Source organism: Papio anubis, chromosome 8, assembly GCF_008728515.1.
Source record: "Papio anubis isolate 15944 chromosome 8, Panubis1.0, whole genome shotgun sequence".
NCBI classification, from domain to species: domain Eukaryota; kingdom Metazoa; phylum Chordata; class Mammalia; order Primates; family Cercopithecidae; genus Papio; species Papio anubis.
Genome location: NC_044983.1, coordinates 96006937 through 96028822, shown reverse-complemented (window position 1 = coordinate 96028822; position 21886 = coordinate 96006937). Strand labels below are relative to the sequence as shown.

The following is a 21886-nucleotide window of genomic DNA, read 5'->3' as shown; positions in this document are numbered from 1 at the left end:
ACAGAAGGAAGAAAGAAATTTGGCAGCATTTAGTAAGTATGTAACACAGGATATAGGAGAGGATCTGTGGCAAGGGGGGTGAACCAGGAGGAACCAGGCTGGGCCATACTTTGTGGGTTTGCAGTTCTCATGGGGGTGTGTCTGCCCCATCTGCTCTGCCCATATCTCCTGGCTATTTGTGTCAGGAGCTTTAAAACTAAGGGTGAAAATATTTTTGTTAAGTATAGAAGAATGAAATATTTTAAATCTCTCTGACTGCCTTGTCATTGGTTTTTTTGTTTGTTTGTTTGTTTTTTGTTTTTTTTTTTTTGGTAAAATCTTGAGAACTCCTATAATTCAAAGGGGTGCTCTTGGCTGGGCGCTGTGGCTCACACCTGTAATCCCAGCATTTTGGGAGACCGAGTCAGGCAGATCACCTGGGTTTGGGCATTTGAGAACAGCCTGGCCAACATGATGAAACCCCATCTCTACTAAAAACACAAAAATTAGCCAGGTGTGGTGGCGGGTGCCTGTAACCCCAGCTACTTTGGAGGTTGAGGCAAGAGAATCACTTTAACCCAGGAGGCAGACATTGCAGTGAGCCAAGATCACATCACTACACTCCAGCCTGGGCGACTGGGTGAGACTCCAAAGAGGTGCTCTCAATCGATGTTTCTTGGTTGAATTAAATTTTCAAATTACCCTGTGTCTTGTTAGTCTGGGAGTCTAGATGTAGGTTTTAAGATCTTTCTGATTCTTCATATAAACTTCATTATCATCCTGGTAGGGCAACAAAATAGATGTTGAGTAGTATGGGTGTGTATAAATAAAGTGAGATGCCTGGGAACACTGTCACCCTGGATGGGTGTCATGAGTTCCTGTTGTTGAGGCTGCCTGTAGGAGGCAACCTTTGGGGGTTTTCCTGTATTTGAAAGGTTTCAACATTCATCACTTCAGGGAGGAGACAGAGCACTGGCAAGGCATGAGCGATCTCTAGAGGACACAGCAATTAATAGGCAAGGCCCAGCCCAGCTCATGCTAACCTGGCTCACCGTCCATATTTTTCAGTAACCATGGACCCAAACGTGTTGAGAAGTGATGTCTTCGTTGAGTTTTTAAAACTGGCACAGCTGGTAAGCTTGCTCTTCTTTAATGGGGCCATCATTCCTCTTCAGGACACTCTTCGTGAACCATGTGTGCAGGTACACACACATGTGTGCACTGGCCACAGCCCCACAGAGCCTGGACTTGGGCAAAATATATTCATTTCAAGTCAATTGGGGGATGGTTCCTATTTTGTTCTTTTGGAGGTTTAGACTTTAGATGGAAAGTGAAGTGTGTCACTTGACATTTGGCTCATTTTATTAAGTAGATCCCTTTTTCTGTAGCCTAAGCATCATACATCTCAAAACAGGACATGAAGAAGAGGACCTTTGAGTATAGTACAAGAACTACAGCCTTTATCATTAAGGGTTCCCGTAACATGTCTCTGACCCTGCTTCTGTAGCTGAGATTTCCAAGTGGGCCACAGTGAAGACATCAGGAAAGCAGTCCATGCCGGCTATTCCTTGTGTATTCTCTACTTCTACCTTTATTGTAAATGAATCATGGAGAAAATTCAACATAAACAGAATGACATACAGCAACTCCCTTTCCTTTGTTGATCTAAAGAATCATGGGTCACTTGCTCCCTAGGCTGAAACTGTTAAGTACATTTGTTCAGAACAACACTCATTCTAATGGCACATAAAGAAACATTGTTATGCCTGTATGTATGAGCTTGGCTGGAAAAGCTCGGAAAGAATTGATGTTCTGCAGTAATATGGTAATAGTTAACTGGATCCTTAGCCAGGGGAGGAAGGATCGGATTTGCAAAAACTGGAACACATTTCATTCATTTATTTACTCATTTATAAAATAAAATCCTATTGGGTTCTCAGAAAAAGTCTCATGTAGACAGGGGTTCAAATGTGTTGGGGTATTTACTGGCCCACTCAACCTGAGAAATGGCCCTAGAGCCTTCTGTTCTGTAGTGGTTCATATTTTCACATCTGCTTGATGGTTTGTATATACACATACTTTGTTATTCTTTGAAAAGTTTGTTGTGGAAGTGGTGATGATAGTAAAATTCAAATAGCACAAGTGTATACAATGAAAAGTAACTTTTCTTCCCTTATGATTCCCCTCCTCAGTGACAACTGTTGTTTATAGTCTAATAGTTTATAGTGCTCTTTTGCTATACATACATGCACATATATTAGCATGCATATATACACATACATGCACATATATATACATACATGCACACACACAACCATGTGTCACTTAACAATATGGATTCCTTCTGACAAATGCATCATTAGGCGATTTTGTTGTTGTGTGACCACCATGGAGTGTACTTACACAGACCTAGACAGTAGAGCCTACTGCCCTTAGGCTACAAACCTGTATACTACGTTACAGTACTTCATACTGTAGACAATGGTAACACCATGGTATTTCTGTATCTAGACATAGAAAAGGCATGGTAAAAATATGGTACTATCATCTTATGGGACCACTGTCATATGTGCAGTTTGCTGTTCACCAAAATGTCATTAAGGGGTACATGACTATACACACACACACACACACACACACACACACACTTTATTTTATAAACAAGCGCACACTCAACACACTTTTTGAACTTGCTTTTTAATGACTGGGTGCTGTGGCTCACGTCTGTAATCCCAGCACTTTGGGAGACTGAGGTGGGCAGATCAGCTGAGGTCAGGAGTTCGAGACCAGTCTGGCCAATGTGGTGAACCCCTGTCTCTACAAAAATAAAAATTCAGCCGGTTGTGGTGGCTCATGCCTACAATCCCAGCTACTTGGGAGGCTGAGACAGAATTGCTTGAACCCGGGAGGTGGAGGTTACAGTGAGCTGAGATCGTGCCACTGCAATCCAGCCTGGGTGACAGAGCAAGACTCTGTCCCGAAAAAAACATTTTTTTTTTAAATTGACCTTGCTGTTTAAAACCTATGTCTTGCAGATCGTTCTATATCTGCACATATGATGGTACATTGACTTTAGTTCAGTCATCTTTTGGGGTGCATTATGGGTTTTGCTTTCCGTCATTCATGGGATCATTCAGTGTTTCTCAGCTTTGTCTTATATATCCTTGTTTGTTTGTTTTTCAGACGGAGTTTCACTCTTGTTGCCCAGGCTAGGGTGCAGTGGCATAATCTTGGCTCACCGCAACCTCCACCTTCCGGGTTCAAGTGATTCTATTGCCTCAGCCTCCCAAGTAGCTGGGATTAAAGGCATGAGCCACCACGCCCAGCTAATTTTTGTATTTTTAGTAGAGACAGGATTTTTACCATGTTGGTCAGGCTGGTCTTGAACTCCTGATCTTCTGATCTTCCTGCCTCAGCCTCCCAAAGGGCTGGGATTACAGGCATGAGCCACCCTGCCCAGCCAGTTTTGTATATCTTATTTTCCTGATAATTTGAAAGGTTTTATACCTGCTTTTAGTTCTTCAATATTTTGCCTTTGTGACTTCATACAAAAGCTTTATACCTCTAGCTGTGTTTTTCAGTGCCTCGTTTTACTTTTTCTAACACAATTTTCACTTTTGTAATGGCTTTATTTTCCTCTTCCATTTCTTCCATGAACTTTGCCAGCTCACTTTTATATCTTTTTGTTATCTTATTTCTTGAGGCTTTTATCTATTCTTTGAGGTCTTCATTCAGAAACACCTTCTTTTTATTAACCCATCCATCATTTTCATCTGCTTAATGATGCAATTTTTTTGGTATATGTTTTTTGCCTTTCATTGGTCACATTTCTTTCCTCCTTTCTTGCAGGATTTTTACATAGGTCTCTTGCCAATTATCTTGAGGTCATCAATCAACTTTGAAAGGGGCTGCTGTTGTGAGCTAGCTGTTTGCTGACACAGTATTGGGGAGGGGGCCTGAGTTGAATTCATTGAATCTGTTGTATTTCCAGTTCTTGTTTCTTGTTTCTGAGCACTTTCTTATGAACACTCTACCCTAAGGCCTGAGCAGACTGTCTAGCAGCAAAGCTTTAAACCACAGCTCCTCATACCATGATCTAGCCTTCTAATATTTTGATTGACTAAGATCAGCATCCCCTGACCTGGTTTAGGGGTTAAGAGTTCAGGCTAAGTAGTGAGATGGCCTCGATTCAAATTTTGGCTACCCTACTTTTGATTTATATGACTTGGGTCAATTTACTTAGGCTTTTTGTGCCACAGTTTTCCCATCTGTAAAATGGGGAGAAGAGCTCCTGTCTCTTGGGGTTGCTTTGAGGATTAAATTAACTGATGCCCTAAAAACATATCATCTGGCACAATGTTAATAGATGTGAGGTAGTCACTCCTTCCGCCTCCCGGGTTCAAGCGATTCCCTGTCTCAGCCTCCCGAGTTGCTGGGACTACAGGCGCGTGCCACCACGCCCGGCTAATTTTCGTATTTTTAGTAGAGATGGGGTTTCTCCATGTTGGTCAGGCTGGTCTTGAACTTCTGACGTCAGGTGATCTACTCATCTTGGCCTTCTAAAGTGCTGGGATTATAGGCGTGAGCCACCACGCCCGGCCAAGACATAGGTTTTAAAAAGCAAAATCTTAATGCCAGTCCCTTTTCTTTCCCCGGCCATGCTGAGAGACTGCCTTTTGCAAAGATGGAGTGTCTGTATGTCTCTTCAGCATCCCTGCCACTAGGTGGTGTCCAATGGGGCCCGGAGTAGCGCTCCCAGACAGGCTGAGCACCACGTGATTAACTGCTTTCAGGCAGCTTATGCATTGCTTGAGTTCTGCAGCACTTTGAGACTTCTAATTCCCTCCTTCCTGACCAGGTTCAATTTTCACTGCACTTGGCAGCCCTTCTGAAAACCTCAGGCTATTTGTAAGTTTCTTCAAGGATGCTTTCCTTTTCATTGTTTTCTGTCTGCCTCTAAAGAGAGGTCAGGACACAGGTAACAGTCACTTCCCAGAGCCTTAACACGTTTTAAAATATGTGCTCTTTTTGAGTTGAATTGGGTTGAATTTAACAACTGGAGAAATCTTTTAATTTTTCAAGGAGATCAGTGCGCTTTGTTGCTATTCTGCTCTGAGGCAGAGGAATGTCTAACAGCCATGGTGCCCATCCAGGAAAATCCATATGCAGATTCACCGGGCTGAAACCTCATCACATGCAATGATGGGCCACTGTCATCTCTCTACAAGGGAAATGGGAAACATTCTTAAGAATGTTCCTCTGCCTCAGAGCAGAATAGCAACAAAGCACATATTTTAAAACGTTTAAGGCAGCCCATGTATTGGCAGATTTTGAGGTTTCTTTAAAATGAATGTGTTTTTGTTAGTTTTCTAGCATGAATTGTGTTTTTTCATTTCTACTGCATCATAGATCAGTACGGCAGCTGGGCCAAGCGCATGGCAAATGGCTCACACCTGTAATCCCAGAACTTTGGGGGAGAATTACTTGAGGTCAGGAGTTGAAGACCAGCCTGGGCAACATAGTGAGACTCTGTCTCTACAAAAAAATAATAATAAGAGATATTTAGATGGGGGTAGTGGCACGTGTCTATAACCCCAGCTACTCTGGAGGCGGAGGCAGGAAGATTGCTTGAGCTCAGAGCTTTGAGGCCACAGTGGGCTATGATCATCCCACTGTACTTGAGCCTGGGCAATACAGCAAGACCCTGACTCAAAACAAACAAAAAAAGATAGCAGCTTATTTAATGTTTTGTTTTTTATACAAGCCAGTTCTACCAGGTTGACTTTTCCCCACAATTGGTTTTTGTATTGCTTTTACATTTCATTAATTTTGTAAGTAATACATTAAAACATTCTAGTAAAATTCAAATATCACAAATAGAGCCAAATTGTTCTTTGATTTCCACTCTAAACTTGTTTGATCTGTTTTGTGGTTGCTTTGATCTTATCACACAAAGATCTTTTAATGCCATCAATTCTCCTCTTTATTATATTGCTCTGAAATGTTTGTTTACTTACCAAAGCAAAATGTGCTTATAGTTAGGAAAATGAAATAGATATCATGGATGGAATAAAAGTTTAAAATCTAAAAATAAAAGTGAAATAGTGCTAAAAAGGATTATAACACTCCCCTGTCCTCCAGAGGCAATGACTTTCAAATCGTACAGCCTTTTCTTCAGATATTTAAAAATATGGAGGTTAATTTTATATATATATATATATCTTATTCTTCATTTTATTTTTTCTAGATACAGGATCTCACTATGTTGCCCAGGACTCCATCTCCTGGGCTCAAGTGATCCTTCCTCCTCAGCTTCCCCAGGAGCTGGGATTATAGGTATATGCCATAGCACCCAGCTATTATTCTTCAATTTTTAGACCCTACCCACTGACTGTAAGGGAGGTGAGGATTTCAGCTCTCTTATGTCACTTCTTCTATTCTTCCCTTCTTCCCAACTTTAATTTTAAAAAATTAAGTCCTTAGTCAACACCTTCCCCTTGCCCCCGCCGCATCCCCCAGCACCCCCACCAGCTGGAGTTAAAACTGAATCACTTAAAAGAAAAAAAATATGCTTGGTTGTCTCAAAACATATGACTAACTCCTTCCATTATATAGCAGTGCTGAAGACAGAATTTTCCCCATAGTCAAGCACATCAGGTTCTTTCCCTTGGAGATGATCTACCCAAAGTCTCTGACTTTCTGTTGTTTGCTGGTGAGTAGGAGCCGGTAGAGAAGGAGAAGTGGAAGATGGCAGTATGCAGGAGAGACCTTGATAATCAGTGGCTCCAAGTCCTTCTGGAAGGAGAACTGCACAAGGTCTGGGATCAGGTGGAGGAAGGGCACCTTTTAAATTGAGTGTAGGACAAAGAAAGATAGAGCAAGGCTACAGGCAGGGTCCAAGGCTGGACGGTGAGTGGAAGTCGAGTAAGTTCCCATCTTGCTGTTTTCTCTGTGACTAATAGGAAGTGAGGTTAGCTGGTGGGAATGAGGGAGGAGGAGACTGTGACTGGAGTCCTGGGGAAAGTGGATGAGGTTGACGATGAATGTGAGTCAGAATTCCACTGGGTGGGGCAGCTGTTTGGTTTTCTGTTCTCCCCCAAATCCCATGTTGAATTGTAGTGCCCAGTGTTGGAGGTGGAGCCTAGCAGGAGGTGACTGGATCATGGGTGGTTTCTCATGAATGGTTTAGCACCATCCCCTTGTTGCTGTTCTTGTGACAGTGAGTGAGTTCTCACGAGATCTGGTTGTTTAAAAGTGTGTGGCACCTCCACCCACCCTTGCTCCTGCTCATGCCTGCTTGCACTTCACATTCCACCATGATTGTAAGCTTCCTGAGGCCTTCCCAGAAGCTGAGTAGCTGCCAGCATCACACTTCCTGTACTGCCTGCAGAACAGTGAGCCAATTAAACCTCTTTTCTATATAAAAATTACCGCATCTCAGGTATTTCTTTATAGCAAGGTGAGAACAGAGTAATACAAACCAGTAGGGTGTGACAGAAGGAGGAAGGAAAGTGAGGGCAGTTGTCAACTGATTTGTCCATCCTGGCCAATGGCTGCGGGTCGGGTGGCTCTTTAACCTCTTGCCTCCCTTGATGTGCAGGTTCTCTACTGAGAGGAGATTACGTCAGCCAAAGCCAGTGCTGTGACATCAAAACAGAACATTGGAGGCTTTAACCTTAATATTCTCTTCTTACATATCTGTAGGATAAGTATGCAGTCGTGGGCTAGAGAGGGAAGTTCATGTATCAACACTCCATTTTTAAATGCCCCCATTTAATTTATTATATGTATGTGTGTATGTGTGTATATGTGTATGTGTGTGTGTGTGAGTGTGTGTGTATGTATATATATATATATATATTTTTTTTTATTTTTTATTTTAAGAGGGAGTCTTGCTCTGTTGCCCAGGCTGGAGTGCAGTGGTGCAATCTCAGCTCACTGCAACCACCCCCTCCTGGGTTCAAGCAATTCTCCTGCCTCAGCTTCCCAAGTCGCTGAGATTAGAGGTGTGTGCCACCACGCCCAGCTAATTTCTGTATTTTAGTAGAGACAGGATTTCACCATGTTGGCCAGGCTGGTCTTGAACTCCTGACCTCAAATGACCTACCCACTTCAGCCTCCCAAAGTGCTGGGATTACAGGCGTGAGCCATGGCGCCTGGCAAATGCCCCATTTTGGACACTACTATGCTAGTAATTTTTCTCTTCTCACTGGGATTATTTTGAGAAATATGGAACCAAGATTATTAAGTGTCTATTTGTACAGGGCACTCTTCAAGATAAACTCACCACATAATCCTAATCTGAAGGAGCTTACCTTCTAGGCAGCCATCTAACCTGGCTTTAAACTAATTAAGCATAAAAAAAAGCCAAGAACATTCTACAAATAAGCATTTACAGTGGAGAAGGTAGAACTCAACTACTTCCAATTAGTCAGGTGATTTTCATTGTCAAGGCCAAAATCACAAAAGAGAAATTTGTTTATTTAACTAAAAGGTCATGGAAGGTTGGCTGGCTCCCACTTCTCACCCCTACCCCAAACCCTGCTCTTCTCTACATTGACTTTATTCTCACAGAGCTTCCCTCCATTTGCTTCAAGATTAGCAGCCTCAGCTGAAGGCAAGGACCCTGCCCTTCCTTCCTCCTTCCAAGGGAGTGAGAATTGCGCTGAGGTCAGGAGTTTGAGACCAGCCTAGTCCAACACAGTAAAACCCCATCTCTACTAAAAATATAAAAAATTAGCTGGATGTGGTGGTGGGTGCCTGTAATCCCAGCTACTCAGGAGGCCGAGGCAGGACAATCGCTTGAACCCAGGAGGCAGAGGTTGCAGTGAGCTGAGATCACACCACTGCACTCCAGCCTGGGCAATGGCGTGAGACTCCACCTCAAAAAAAAAAAAAAAATGGTGTGGAAATTTATTTTGCTTTTCTTTTGCTTATAGAATACATTTGACATCACCCCCAAGAAAGCTTATCTGGACATATTTCTGCCCAATGAAGAGAGTATTAAAATCGAAATTATAACATCAGACACTGCTGAAAGAGTCCTAGAGGTAAGCTTTGTTTAGACTCCAGCTCCTGAACTGAATCTAGGGATAGTTCTGTTTGGAAAGCGGAGAGTGGGATACGGCTGCCTTCCAGGAGCTTCTGGCCTGTTGTGTTACTCTGTGGATGATTACCTGCAGAGGTACTGGCATTTCCTGGGAGAACAACCAAGGAACCTGAGACACAGCCAATCCTCCAGGGCCTCTTTGATTTCACCCTCCCTGGGGGCACCAATTTTCCAGAGATCTCTTGGAAGGCTGCTGGCACTTCCTTGGAACTTAGCCAGGGATGTGGCCTGGAAATATGTGAAATGCTTTATTATTGGATGTCCCATCATTGGGAGCAGGAAGGAAAGTGGGGCTTGGCAGAGTCTGAAACAGGTCATACCTAGGTGTGCGGGTGACACTTCCTGGCAGAGGGTGACAGGGGAGTTCTTGAAGGTTCCTATTCTCCCATAGGGAAAATTCTTGAAACCACTGCTCCGTCAGGGCTAATTCTGGGTGCAGAGGGCCCAGACGTGAGTTGTAGTCCACTCTCTGAGGACTAACAGGACAAGACCCAGAAGGCTTCATCCTTCTTCAGCAGCTCTGCCTCCCAGACCCCTTTTCCATCTGCTAAGCGGGGCTGCAGAGGGAGGGCTGTCTTCTCACACCCACATCCTGCACGCCGGGGTCAGCTCCCAGGCCCTTTTCATCTGGAAGGTTTTAGCTCTAATCCTCCAGAGAAACACACAAGAGAAAATATAAAGTTATAAACATGAAGAAGAGTCAGAAAGTTTCTAGGACCTTTCAAAGGACAGAAAGTTCTTGTTTTTGGGTTATGGCGTCTGACCCTTTCTGAGCTGAGAAATGGAAGCCCTCCCATTTTGGCTGCTAGCTCTTCCGGCCTGCCTTGACTTAACCTATTCCTGTATCTCCAGCTTCTCTCATATTCATCGCCTCTCCGTTTCCTCCTCTCCATCCTACATCCCGACCTTAGTTCCAGCCTTTATCGTTTCGCAGCTAGACCTCTACTGCTGCCCCTAAACTAATCTCCCTGCTTCCAGTCTTGCTAATCTTCTGTATCAATTTCCAGCATTGTCTTTCTAAAAAGTATCAAAGGTCCTTGATGCTTGAGGGAGTTTGTATCCCAAACACAAAAACCTCAATTGCCCAGGATCTAGAAGTGGGAGACCGACTCATAAATGAAGGAGGAGTAGGAAGGCAGTGATAGAGTCGGAGCCACAGACTGCATGTGTCTAGGGCCAGGCAGGTAGGTCTGGGGCAGCTGCAGGATCAGAGATAATTTGGAAATGGATGGAATTGTTCAGAACAGGAGAGAGCACCTCCCTTGCCCAAAGACATCATCATTGACTTCTTTTTTCACACACTGGGCTTGCTGACCAAACTAGACATGCCTGCAGCTGAAGGTGGTGGTGGTGGTAGTTTGGGGTCTTCTATCTTCTGGGTTTAGAATGAGTCCTGGATTCAAATTACAGTCATGTGCCACATAATAATGATGTTTCTGTCAACATTGGACTGCATATACAATGATGGTCCCATAAGTTTATGATACAATATTTTACTGTACTTTCTCTATGTCTAGATATGTTTTAGCCGAGCACGGTGGCTCATGCCTGCAATCCCAGCACTTTGGGAGGCCGAGGCGGGCGGATCATGAGGTCAGGAGATCGAGACCATCCTGGCTAACATGGCGAAACCCTGTCTCTACTAAAATATACAAAAAAATTTAGACAGGCATGGTGGTGGGCACCTGTAGTCCCAGCTACTCAGGAGGCTGAGGCAGGAGAATGGCATGAACCCGGGAGGCGGAGCTTGCAGTGATCCGAAATCATGCCACTGCATTCCAGCCTGGGCCACAGAGCAAGACTCCAACTCCAATAATAATAATAATAACAATAGATATGTTTAGATACACCAATATTACAGTTGCCTACAGTATTTAGTACAGTAACATGCCTACTATACTACTATAAACCTGGGCTAACAGGCTTGTAGCCGAGGAACAACAGGCCATACCATCTAGCCTAGGCATATAGTAGGCAATGCCATTTAGATTTGTGTAAGTTCACTTCGTGGTGTTCACACAACAACAAAATCGCCTAACGATGCATTTCGCAGACTGTATTCCTGTCATTAAGCAACACACAACTGTACAGTGCTGCTGTGTAAGGACTGTGTGAATTTGGGTAAGTTACTTTACAGACAATGTCTAAGTAAATAATTATAGAAATAGTTCACGTTCCTGAGACAATGGCAGTTATGTTTATTGATCATTATTGGTATTGGTATTGGTATTGATATTGATATTGGAGGGAGTGCTGAATAGGGTTCTGTGGTACTATCTATTTTGTCCGTTTCCCTGGAAACTAGTAGCATACATTTGATGAGGTATATTCGCAGTCAGAAAAATGTGCTTCCTGTCTTCCAATCATGTTGGCTTGTGAGAAATTCAGACCCAAGACACTGACATCATCAGACCAGATAAGTTTAACTGGAGGTTCTACCCTAGAAGTGGTAGTTTCTGTAACAGGTGAAGTGATCACTTGGCCAGCGACAGGTGTGAATTTCCTTCCAAGAGCTGGGAAATTCTCTAGCTTGCATAAAACCGTAATTTAAGTTTTGTAATTAAAAATCACCTTCTGCATCTTCTTCAGCACACTTGCTGCCATTCTCACTTTGCTTCTCCAGGTTTGCCTTACCCACAGCCTGCTTTTTACTTTTCAATGGTCTCTTTTTTTTGTTTATTTGAAATGGAGTTTCACTCTTGTCACCTAGGCTGGAGTGCAGTGGCGCAAACTTGGCTCACTGTAACCTCCGCCTCCCAGGTTCAAGCGATTCTCCTTCCTCAGCTCCCGAGTAGCTGGGATTATAAGCACGTGCCACCATGCCCAGCTAATTTTTTTTTTTTTTTTTGTAAAGACGGGTTTCACCATGTTGGCTGGGCTGGTTTCCAACTCCTGACCTTAGGTGATCCACCCACCTTGGCCTTCCAAAGTGCTGGGATTACAGGCATGAGCCACTGTGCTGGGCCTCAGTGGGCTCTTTAAGGGCCAGCAGCAAGCTAAAATCTAGGACTACTGTGGTACTAGTGATAGTGTTCGTGTTTTGAATCATCATTAACATTTGCTAAGAGGAAAAATATTATTATGTATTTTTTTGCTGATGCTCACTCTTCTCAAAAGAAGGCATTTATATTTATGTCTTTATGAATGTGAAAGGCTTCTTCATTCTCCTTTTGTCTCCACACCTTTCCTCTGTCTGCCTTGGCATGTAAGCTTGTTGTTTTCCCTAAATTAGACAGAAAAGAAGGAAATCTAATTTGAGTGGACCTGGGTCAGGTTTACTCTGGGAAAGATGTCTTTGCTATGCTGTTACCTACCACACACTCACCCACTGCGTTTGGCTTTTGGGCGTTTTGCAACCCAAAGCATGGGGGAAAGAGAGAGACAGAAAGAAGGGGAAAGGGAATTACTTTGAAAGTGGTGAAACTATTCCTGAGCTGCTCTTTATTTTCAAAGCTATACTGAGAACACCCACTCATACCAGCCACCTAATCAGACTGCTTCCTGGGGGTAATTTATGTATCTCTGACAAGAGAAGGCCCCCTGTGAGCCTGGTATTTGTACAACTGCCACCTAGAGAACTGGGAGCCGTGGGTAAAGCAGCTCTTGAGGGCAGTGCCTGGAGGCGACTCCTTGAGTGTTACAGAGGTGATTTAGTGAGTTAAGACCAGGAGTATAAAGAAATTACTCGAGAGCCCAGTGTTAAAGAGGGAGGCAGCCTGTGGTCATGTAGGAGTTTCTGCTAAGGGAGCATGAGTAGATGTCCAATGCTATAAGGTGACACCTGATAGGCTGATGGCAAAGATGAAGCCACTGGTGTTGAAATGAAAGCTGTTTGATACAAAAGTCAAAGAGGAATGTGAAGGAAGGCAACCTGTGCCTGGGATCTGAGGTTTTCTGCAAACATCATAGTAAATGACAGTTGACCATCGCAGGAAACATCAAGGTGAAGCAGGCCTGGCGTGTCAAAGGCGGGCAGTAGCACGTGCATGTTTGTATGCCAGCCGAGCGGCGGGGAGTGATCCTTTTCCAAATAGCTGGTAATGCAGCCCACAGGAAGGTAAATTAGTGTGCAGGCTCCAGGGACAGACATCACAGAAGGACAGATGTTCATGGAGCATGGCTGCTGCCCTCCAAGGGAAAATAAAGACCAAGACGATCGGGGAGCCTGTCCACATCTGAGATGGGATGACCAACCTCAACTGGGGCCAGCCTCTGTCCGCTGTGGTGGGACTGATTTTTATTTTCTTTATTCTAATTTTTTGTGTTTTAAAATTTTCTAAAATGGATACTGTTTTTGGATTCCAAAAAGCTTTCTTTGAGTGTTCACTAACCCATGACAGCACTTTTTATTGCTGTGTACCGGCCATTTCCAAGTCTGCATGTCACAGTTAGGATGCATGGTGGGCACACCTAACTTTTCCCCCTTCTGCTTGTTTCTGGTTAAAGGTGGCATCACACAAAATTGGACTGTGTCGGGAGCTCTTGGGCTACTTCGGCCTCTTTCTCATTCGGTTTGGCAAGGAGGGCAAGCTCTCTGGTAAGAAGGAAGGAACAAATGAATCAGCTAGGAGATGGGGTGGACAGGTGTGAGCAGGGGCTTGATGCACGACTCACAGCTGAGGGACTGGCCACCCACCGGGCTATGATCCCTACTGCTGTTCTCAGTCACTGGGTTAAGGGTATGGGGAATGGGAGGTTGCGTCCTCGTTAGGGGAGAGTGGAGGCAAACCACTCATACCTTGGGTGGTCCAGTAACTGCACTTGTGCACCCCCAGCCCTAATTCTGATGCCCCTCCCCTTTACTGCAGACTGGGCCTGACCACTGACCACCTGCCTGCACCCTTTCCTGTGAATGGAGTGCTAGACTCCGGGGGTCAGGACGCCCCACCACAACATCACTTTTCCTTGTTAAGGAATATTTGTGGATGATATCAATGAGTTATTAGATACCTTTTTTAAAGCGTAATGAGATAGTGTAAGAAGACAATCTGATTCTCATATCTTTTGTTTTCTCTATAGTATGTTTTAAGATATTACAAGGTTTTTGTGTGAAATGGTGTCAGTTGTATCAAAGTAGTTTGTAAATGTCCTCAAGAAGCCAGGGGAGGTGATTTTGAGTTGGAAGATAAGGGGCTTGTGTAGAGGGTTGGCTGCTAGGCCCTGTGGTGAGCTGCAAAGGCGCTGGATGTCTCTGGATCTGTTTTTTCGTCTGTATCACAGTGTAAAACATCCCCCACTCAAGTGGCGGATATTTTTGAGGATCAAATGATATTTATTTTTTGAATGAACTTCAGAAAGTTAAAATTACATATAAATACAGAGGATATTCTTACTGTGATTTTATTATTTCCAATAATAAGGTTTTATTTTCTCATTTGAAAGCTGCTATATATAAGCTGTCTGTGCTATTTCAGCCAGTAAGACCAGCTTTCCCCTTTCTCTAGTTGTGAAAAAATTGGCCGACTTTGAACTCCCTTATGTTAGTCTTGGAAGTTCTGAAGTGGAAAACTGTAAGGTTGGACTCCGAAAGTGGTAAGTAGGTACTGAAAATGACAGAGGCGTTTGAGGACATTTCGCCATTGCCCATCAAGACTTATCAGAGTCCCGTCACATCCTGCTCACAGCCTGACAGCTGGAGACCAAGAACTTAGAGAAGGTTGTAAGAAAAGCAATGAAGGCCAGGTGCTGTGTCTTATGCCTATAATCCCAGTACTTTGGGAGACCAAGGCAAGAGGATTGCTGGAGCCCAGGAGTTCAAGATCAGCCTGGGCAACACAGCAAGACCTCATCTCCACTAAAAATAAAAAAAAAAATAGCCAGCTGTGGTGTTGTGCACCTATGGTCCCAGCTATTCAGGAGGCTGAGGCAGGAGAATCACTTGAGCCCAGAAGATTGAGGCTGCAGTGAACCAAGATTACACCACTGCACTATACTCCAACCTGGGCAGCAGTGCAAGACCCTGTCTCAAAAAGAAAAGAAAAGCCATGAAAATGAGAGAGGGTGAAAGAAACTAGTTTCTGAATATTTGTCCTAAAGAATAGGATGTTGAGGATGACTTTCAGTAGTCTCAGGTAAATACTCGGGGCTGGGTGGGGTATGAAAATGAGGAGGGTAGTCATCTTTCTGTATCTCTACTGATAGGCGAACAAGAAAGTAAGACTTGAAAACCAGGGGCGGGGCCAGGGGATGTGGATCAAAGCAGGTAATGGTGAGAAACGGCTGGCCTTGGGTTTGCTTTGCAGTGCATCACTGACTGTATTAATGGAGGGACTTTGTTGGTGATTACAATCAGATCCGATTCATCCGTAGAAGTGTGGCATTCCCTGAAGGTGAAGGGTGGATTCAGCCAGTTTGCAGTGAATTTGAACTCTAAGTACTGGGCTTACACAGGCCTAAAGGATGTGTACCACGGCCATCTGTATTCCTAGATAGATAGGACACAAATGTCCCTCAGCAGAAAATACTGTCATTTCCTCTAGTAACACAGGGGCCTGTGGAGAACAAAATATTATAGAAAATAGCACCAAGCAGCAGGACCTTATGCATCCCCAGTCCTATAACCTGCAGCTCCCAGCGTTTATTACTGTGGCCGCAGGGGATTGCTCCTTAGGCTCGCTCTCTCCCAGCCCATTTATTCTGCTATCTGAGTACAGAGGTTTTAAAGAAAAGTATTTTGAAATCTAAGAATTCCCTTGACCTTGTGATGCCTTGCTCTAGAGCTCCAGTTTGTGGCTTTGAATTGTGGAAGGATATTCCCAGTGAGGCAATTTGTATACTGCTGTTCAGAAGTATCTTGAGGAATGGTCCAGCTCTTGAGGTGTGAAACCCTGAGAAGGGGAGAAGGACTTGGTTCCATTCAATGGTTTAGAGAACAGCTCTTCTGGAAGCTGCTTACTGTAGTGAGTGGCTGAGCACAGTTGTTCCTAGAATTACAGTATGTGAATCCAAGTCGCGGCTTGCTCAGGTCTTAGCTGCATAAACCTAGCCAAGTTTGTTCAAGCTCTCTAAGCCTCAGTTTCTTTATCTGTAAAATGGGAATAATAAAAATAGTGTCTACATCATAGGATTATTGTAAGGGTTATGTAGAATAGTCCCATATACTCAGTAAGTTTTGGTCATGTTTGTGACTGTTATATTGATGATATGGTGATTATAGGAAGTAAAAAAAAAAAATCCCTGGGGCTTAGATTTTCACTCATGTGCTCCCCTGAAAACCTGAGATCAAAGGAGAGATGACAATTCTGTTTCTTATCTTGAAGCTTGAATTAGAAATTAGGCACTGCCTATGTCTTTATTAAATAGGTAAACTCTAGGTGATACATGCAAGAGAAAACATCTACTCCAAATTATAAGCCAGCATCTCAGATTCAGGCAGATTGCCTCTGTTGATGGGAACTGGGAAGAAAGGAGGTCCCACTTCTGTTGTTACAGCTAAGGATCAGGTCTCTGGAGGGGAGATTCTGGCATAGGCTCCTGCAGGTGCCTTGCCCTCCTTCCAGAGGGAAGTCTTGTTGGGTGGGAGCTGGAAGGCTAACTCCAAAAGCTGAGTGATTCCCAGCAGGTGAAGCCTCAGTGAGGCCTGAGCGGCTTCTTAAGAACTTTTCTGTCCTTAAGGAGAGATGCACCCAGGCATCTCTGGGTGCATCTCTCCAGTGTTGATGATATGGCTTCCTCCAGGCCAGAGGGTGCCTGTGCTGGCCTGTGGGAGCCCCAGTCTGGGATGGGTCTTTTCTCTGCACACAAGGGCCTCTGGGATGTGTGGGTGCATAGTAGGGATGCTTCAGTTACTTCTCCCCACCCCAAAATGAAGTTGACCTTGGGGTTGGCTTAGACCATATTTATCCCTTTCCTGGTCTAAGCCAACCCCATTGGTCTAATCACCCTATTCTTCTGAGCGTAGCAAGTCTGCTTACCTCTGCCTTCTGGTTGGTAGAGATCAGCCATAGGTACCCTTTCCTGACAGTTTCAGTCCCTTCTTAACATACTACTGTGCTTCTACAGTCATTAATTTCAGTTCCTTGTGATTCTGGATCTGATAGGCAGACACAGAGCCCCTGCTATTTGCAAGTCACTCTACGAAGATCCAGAGGGGCAACTCTGGATAGGCCCCTGGCCTTGGGGTTCTTCACAGATGGTGTCAAGAAAACTTAATCAGGGCGGCGATTGGAATAAACTCAGGGTGCAGAGGAAGCACAGTGGATGGGCGGGCTAATACAGCCTTGGGAAGTAGGGACCAGAGGAGGGTGCGTTGCTTGAGGCTTGCAAAGAAAGGCCAATCAGTCAGGGGAGGAGACTGGCGAGGGCTTGGTCTTCCAGGCAGGGGGACAGGAGAGAAAACATGGTTGGAATGTAGCATTGGTGGTGGGGTTGGTGAGAGATGGAACTGGAAATGAAAGTGGGGGTGGTCCCGGGAGGAGCCTTGAAAGCGAGCAGAATAAATATCTAACTCTGGAAACCATGAGAGTCTGAAAAGTTTCACAGGAAAGACCACTCTGGTTAGAATGTGGAGCATGAGGTTAAGGGCACATGGCTGACACAGAAAGCCTGGGAAGGAGGCTCCCAGAGCAGCTCAGGCAACCGATGAGGGTGGCCCTGCTGCAGGGTGGTGAATATGGGGGTGGGTCCGTATGGGGCAGACGACTATGCCAGGTATTGTGCGGTGGAGAAAGGGATTCCAGGGCTTGGTGGCCAAGAGTGAGGCTGAGTATGAACAGGGATGCAGACCATTCCCCTAAAGCTTTATTTTTGTGCCTCTTTATTCTCAGAGCCCTCCAGGTAAGAGCTTACAGTGTAAAGAAATTAGGAAACAAAAGAGGTGGAGGGGCAGAGTGAAAGCTGGGCGAGTGGAGGTGTGGTTTTGTTAGAAAAGGGGGCCCCGGTTCATAGGGTAGAGGGCCACCACTTTCCAAAGCACTTGCCAGGTGTGTCCATGAGCCATGTCACAGGAATGAATTTCGCGCTCCTGAATTTTGCAGGTATATGGATCCATCCCTCGACTCCACGCTGATGGACTGCAGGGCGGCCCTAGATTTGCTCTACATGCAGGTGAGGGTCACCAAGAGCTCTGACAGCACTGTAGATCAAAGGCCATGTTGGCTTGGAATCACTGAAAAAAAATCTATGGTAGTTAATAATTCTACCTCCATACCTAAAATAGGCAAATTCATAGAGACAGAAAGTAGAACAGAGGTTACCAGGGGCTGCGGGGAGTGAGGAAGGAGAAGTTGTTTGATGGGTGCAAGTTTTTTTGGGGGATGACAAAAAGTTTTAGCTCTAAATAGTGGTGACGATTATCCAACATTGTGAATGTATATAATGACTCTGAATTTTGTGAACAGTTAAAATGACAAGTTATGTTGTATATATTTTACCACGATAACAATAAAATGTAAAAAGTAGAGGAGTTTAGAGAGAGAAAAGGAACTCTATCTCTGTTTTAACAATCGCTCTCTGAATTTGCAGCTGACGCACCGTCATCATGAGCCTAGAAAGGCTATCCCTGATAACCTGAAGTCAAAGGCTATCCCTGATAACTTAAAGTCACACGTGATCCCTAAATCTCAGTCTAGTATAGCCTTCTCGCCCCTGAGCCAACAAGCAGCCTGGGTGGGCATGTGGCCCGCGCGGTTGTGCTGGGCTCCGGGCTCACAGAACCCATGCTTCTGTAATGATCGCTGTTATCATCTTGAAATTCTTCATTTTATTTTTATTTTTTATAAAAAAAATTAAATTTTCGTTGGTACATAGTAGGTGTATATATAATGTTTATGGGTTATATGAGATATTTTGATGCAGGCATGCAGTGTGTAATAATCCCATCAGGGTAAATAAGGTATCTATTTCCTCAAGCATTTATCCTTTACGTTACAAACACCCCAATTATACTCTTTTAGTTATTTTTAAATGTACAATTAATTTTTTTTTTTTTACTGTAGTCATCCTGTTGTGTTAGCAAATACTAGGTCTTATTCATTCTATTTTGTTGTGCCCATTAACCAAAATTTTTAATTTTTGAACAGCATTTTCATTTTGCACTAGGTAGACCCTAAAAATTATGTAGTCGGCCCTACCTACTCCTACCCCCAGCCTCTAATAAAGTGAATTTTGAGCTTGGCTTCAGTTCTCTTCTCCTGCCTCGTGTGGTGAAGCTTCTGCCAAGTCGTGGAATGGTCAGCCTGTGCTGCTCCCAACATACACACCCAGGTCACCAGCTGCCCCAGGTGTTCACACTCACCACACCGCCATCTTCAGAGACCTGATCTTTTCCAGGCTTGGCTTCCACAATTCTGGGAAGAAAGCTCAGAAACTTCTTTCAGTGAGTTCCCTGAGAATATCTCACAGTCTATTCTTAGGCAGCAGGCAGGGTGGTGGGTCACAGCCCTGCCCTGCTCCAACCCCTCCCAGACTTTCCGTCTCACTCAGGCTAAACCCCAAATCCCAATGTCCTTGTTCTGTTTCCTCCGTAGCATTTCTACCATCTGCCAATGTAAGTATGTGTGTGTGTTGTGTATATTTGTTTACTCTCTCCCTACTGGAATGATTTCTCCATGAAAGTGGCTATTTATTTGTTCACTGCTGCGTCCCCAGAAACTGGAACTGTTCCTGGCATGATGTCGGCATTAAGCCCTGTGGTGGGCCTGGCATCGTATTAATTAAGTGCATTATGTCATTGGAGCTTCATAACAACTCTGTAAGGCAGTTGGTACCATCCACATTTTCAGGAAGAAAAACATTAGGTTTGCTGACAAAAGATTGAGTAGTGGGTTTGGATTAATAGAAGATGTAGATGAAGAAATTTAACAACACTTATTTGCAGGTGGCTTTTATTTAGCGTGATTCTAAGCTGCTACACTCGATAGCTTTTATAAACTCAGGAGAGAGAGAGAGATGGTGGGTAAGTTCTTATTTTTAATGAGCTTTTCAAGTGGAACGTTAATAAAACCTCCTGTAGTACTTTGTGTATAGAAAAAGGTCAATGGTGGATTTTGATACCCTGGCTTACCAGAGGGCGTAGAAGAGGGAAAGAAACTTAACCCATGCCTCCTTAAGTGACTTTTAGAGATCAAGACCCCAAAAGCTCTTCTAAATTCTAAGAGGGTAAATCAAAATATCACTTATTAGATGTTTAATGTTCACTATTGTATTTTTATGGCTAGAATATAGCTTTGAGTTTATTCCATATTATACATTAATCAATGTATAATTATGTTCTGGTTCAGCCTGGGCACGGGGGCACACACCTGTAATCCCAGCACTTTGAGAGGCTGAAGCAGGTGGATTACTTGAGCTCAGAAGTTCAAGACCAGCCTGGGCACTATGGCAAAATCCCATCTCTACTAAAAATATAAAAGTCAGCCAGGCATGATGGTGTGTGCCTGTGGTTCCAGCTACTCAGGAGGCTGAGGTAGGAGGATGGCTTGAGCCCAGAAGGCGGAGGTCACTTGAGATGTGATCACACCATTACACTCCAGTCTGGGCAACATACGAAGAACCTGTCTAAAAAAAAAAAAAAAAAAAAATCACGTTCAGTGTACTTGTGTTATATGAGTTAGAGCATAATTTTCCACTCTAAATGTTTATTGAGGCCCATCCTTGCTACTGTATCCTTGCTATTATGATACATTATTAGCTGTGTCTGGTTTGATACCATGTCCTTGGTTGAGATTGCATCACATAATTCTAATATTGTTCCTGTGGGAAATGTCATCTTTATGGCATGTCTTTTGCTTCTCATTATGATGAGAGGTCAGAGCTTTGAGCATCATAATGTGACTTTTTAAATTTGTCTTCATTAAAGAGTTATAACCAGAGGGAAACAGATGATGGTACTTCCTCTGCTCAAAGCTAAAAAAAGAAGGGGGCTTCATGGGAGGCACACTGAATTGCAATTTAAGAAATGAATTCTGTCCCTTGTTCTGCCACTGGTCCTCTCTCTGGGTGACTCTGGGCCAGCCACTGCATCCTTCTGAACCACGACATCTCCCTGTTGAGAGGAGGTGGAACTAACATCATCTCTAAGTTTTCTGCAAACTTTAATAGACTGTCATTCTAACCTTAGCTTATTGCCTGGCAAAGTCTCCAAAAAATTGTCGTTGATGTCATAATAATCTTTATCATCACTGTTATCATCATCATCGTCATGATCATCATCATCATCATTGTTCCCTGAATCTGGGTAGAGGAGCTAAGAAGTCCAAGGTGGGTCTAAGTTCAGTAGGAGAGTCAGGACCATAATCACTACCTCATTTGGGAGGCCTGCCTTGGCTCTCCCCAGAAGAAAATGCCTGCCTTCCTCCAACTTCTCCCAACCAGACTCTGAATGGCCAAGGGCAGAGACTGTCTCATTCCTTCTGTGTCCTGGGTGCCTGGAATATGTGAAAGACTAAAGTGGCCAGGCGTGGTGGCTCACACTTGTAATCCCAGCACTTTGAGAGGCCAAGGCAGGTATTTTGAGGTCAGGAGTTCAAGAATAGCCTGGTCAACATGGTGAAACCCCGTCTCTACTGAAAATACAAAAATTAGCTGGGCATGGTGGCGCACGCCTGTAGTCTCAGTTACTCAGGAGGCTGAGGCAGGAGAATCACTTGAACCCAGGAGGCAGAGGTTGCAGTGAGCCAAGAATATGTCACTGTACTCCTGCTTGGGCGACAGCATGAGACTCTGTCAAAAAAGAAAAAAAAAGACTAAGAAGCAGTTATCCTTTAAAAAAGTTAACATGAAAAGCTCTTGAGTTCTGATAAATAATGGAGCCAGCATAATTAACTATTAAGGGACACAGCTTTGATTTTCTAAAGCAGA

General features: G+C 44.0%; 1 protein-coding gene across 3 annotated transcripts in view; it reads left to right on the top strand.

Annotated features, from left to right (window-relative positions):
• SNX31 (sorting nexin 31) overlaps positions 1-21886 on the top strand; it is a 75936-nt gene that overhangs the window by 17343 nt on the left and 36707 nt on the right. For 2 of the 3 annotated variants that reach the window (XM_021942543.2, XM_003903030.4), the window contains exons 4-8: positions 1048-1112; positions 8919-9029; positions 13535-13625; positions 14533-14620; positions 18064-18133. In XM_021942543.2, the coding sequence (XP_021798235.2) occupies positions 1048-1112; positions 8919-9029; positions 13535-13625; positions 14533-14620; positions 18064-18133 (425 nt within the window). The remainder of the gene's footprint in view (positions 1-1047; positions 1113-8918; positions 9030-13534; positions 13626-14532; positions 14621-18063; positions 18134-21886) is intronic. The other variant, XM_031669693.1, reaches the window with a different exon arrangement.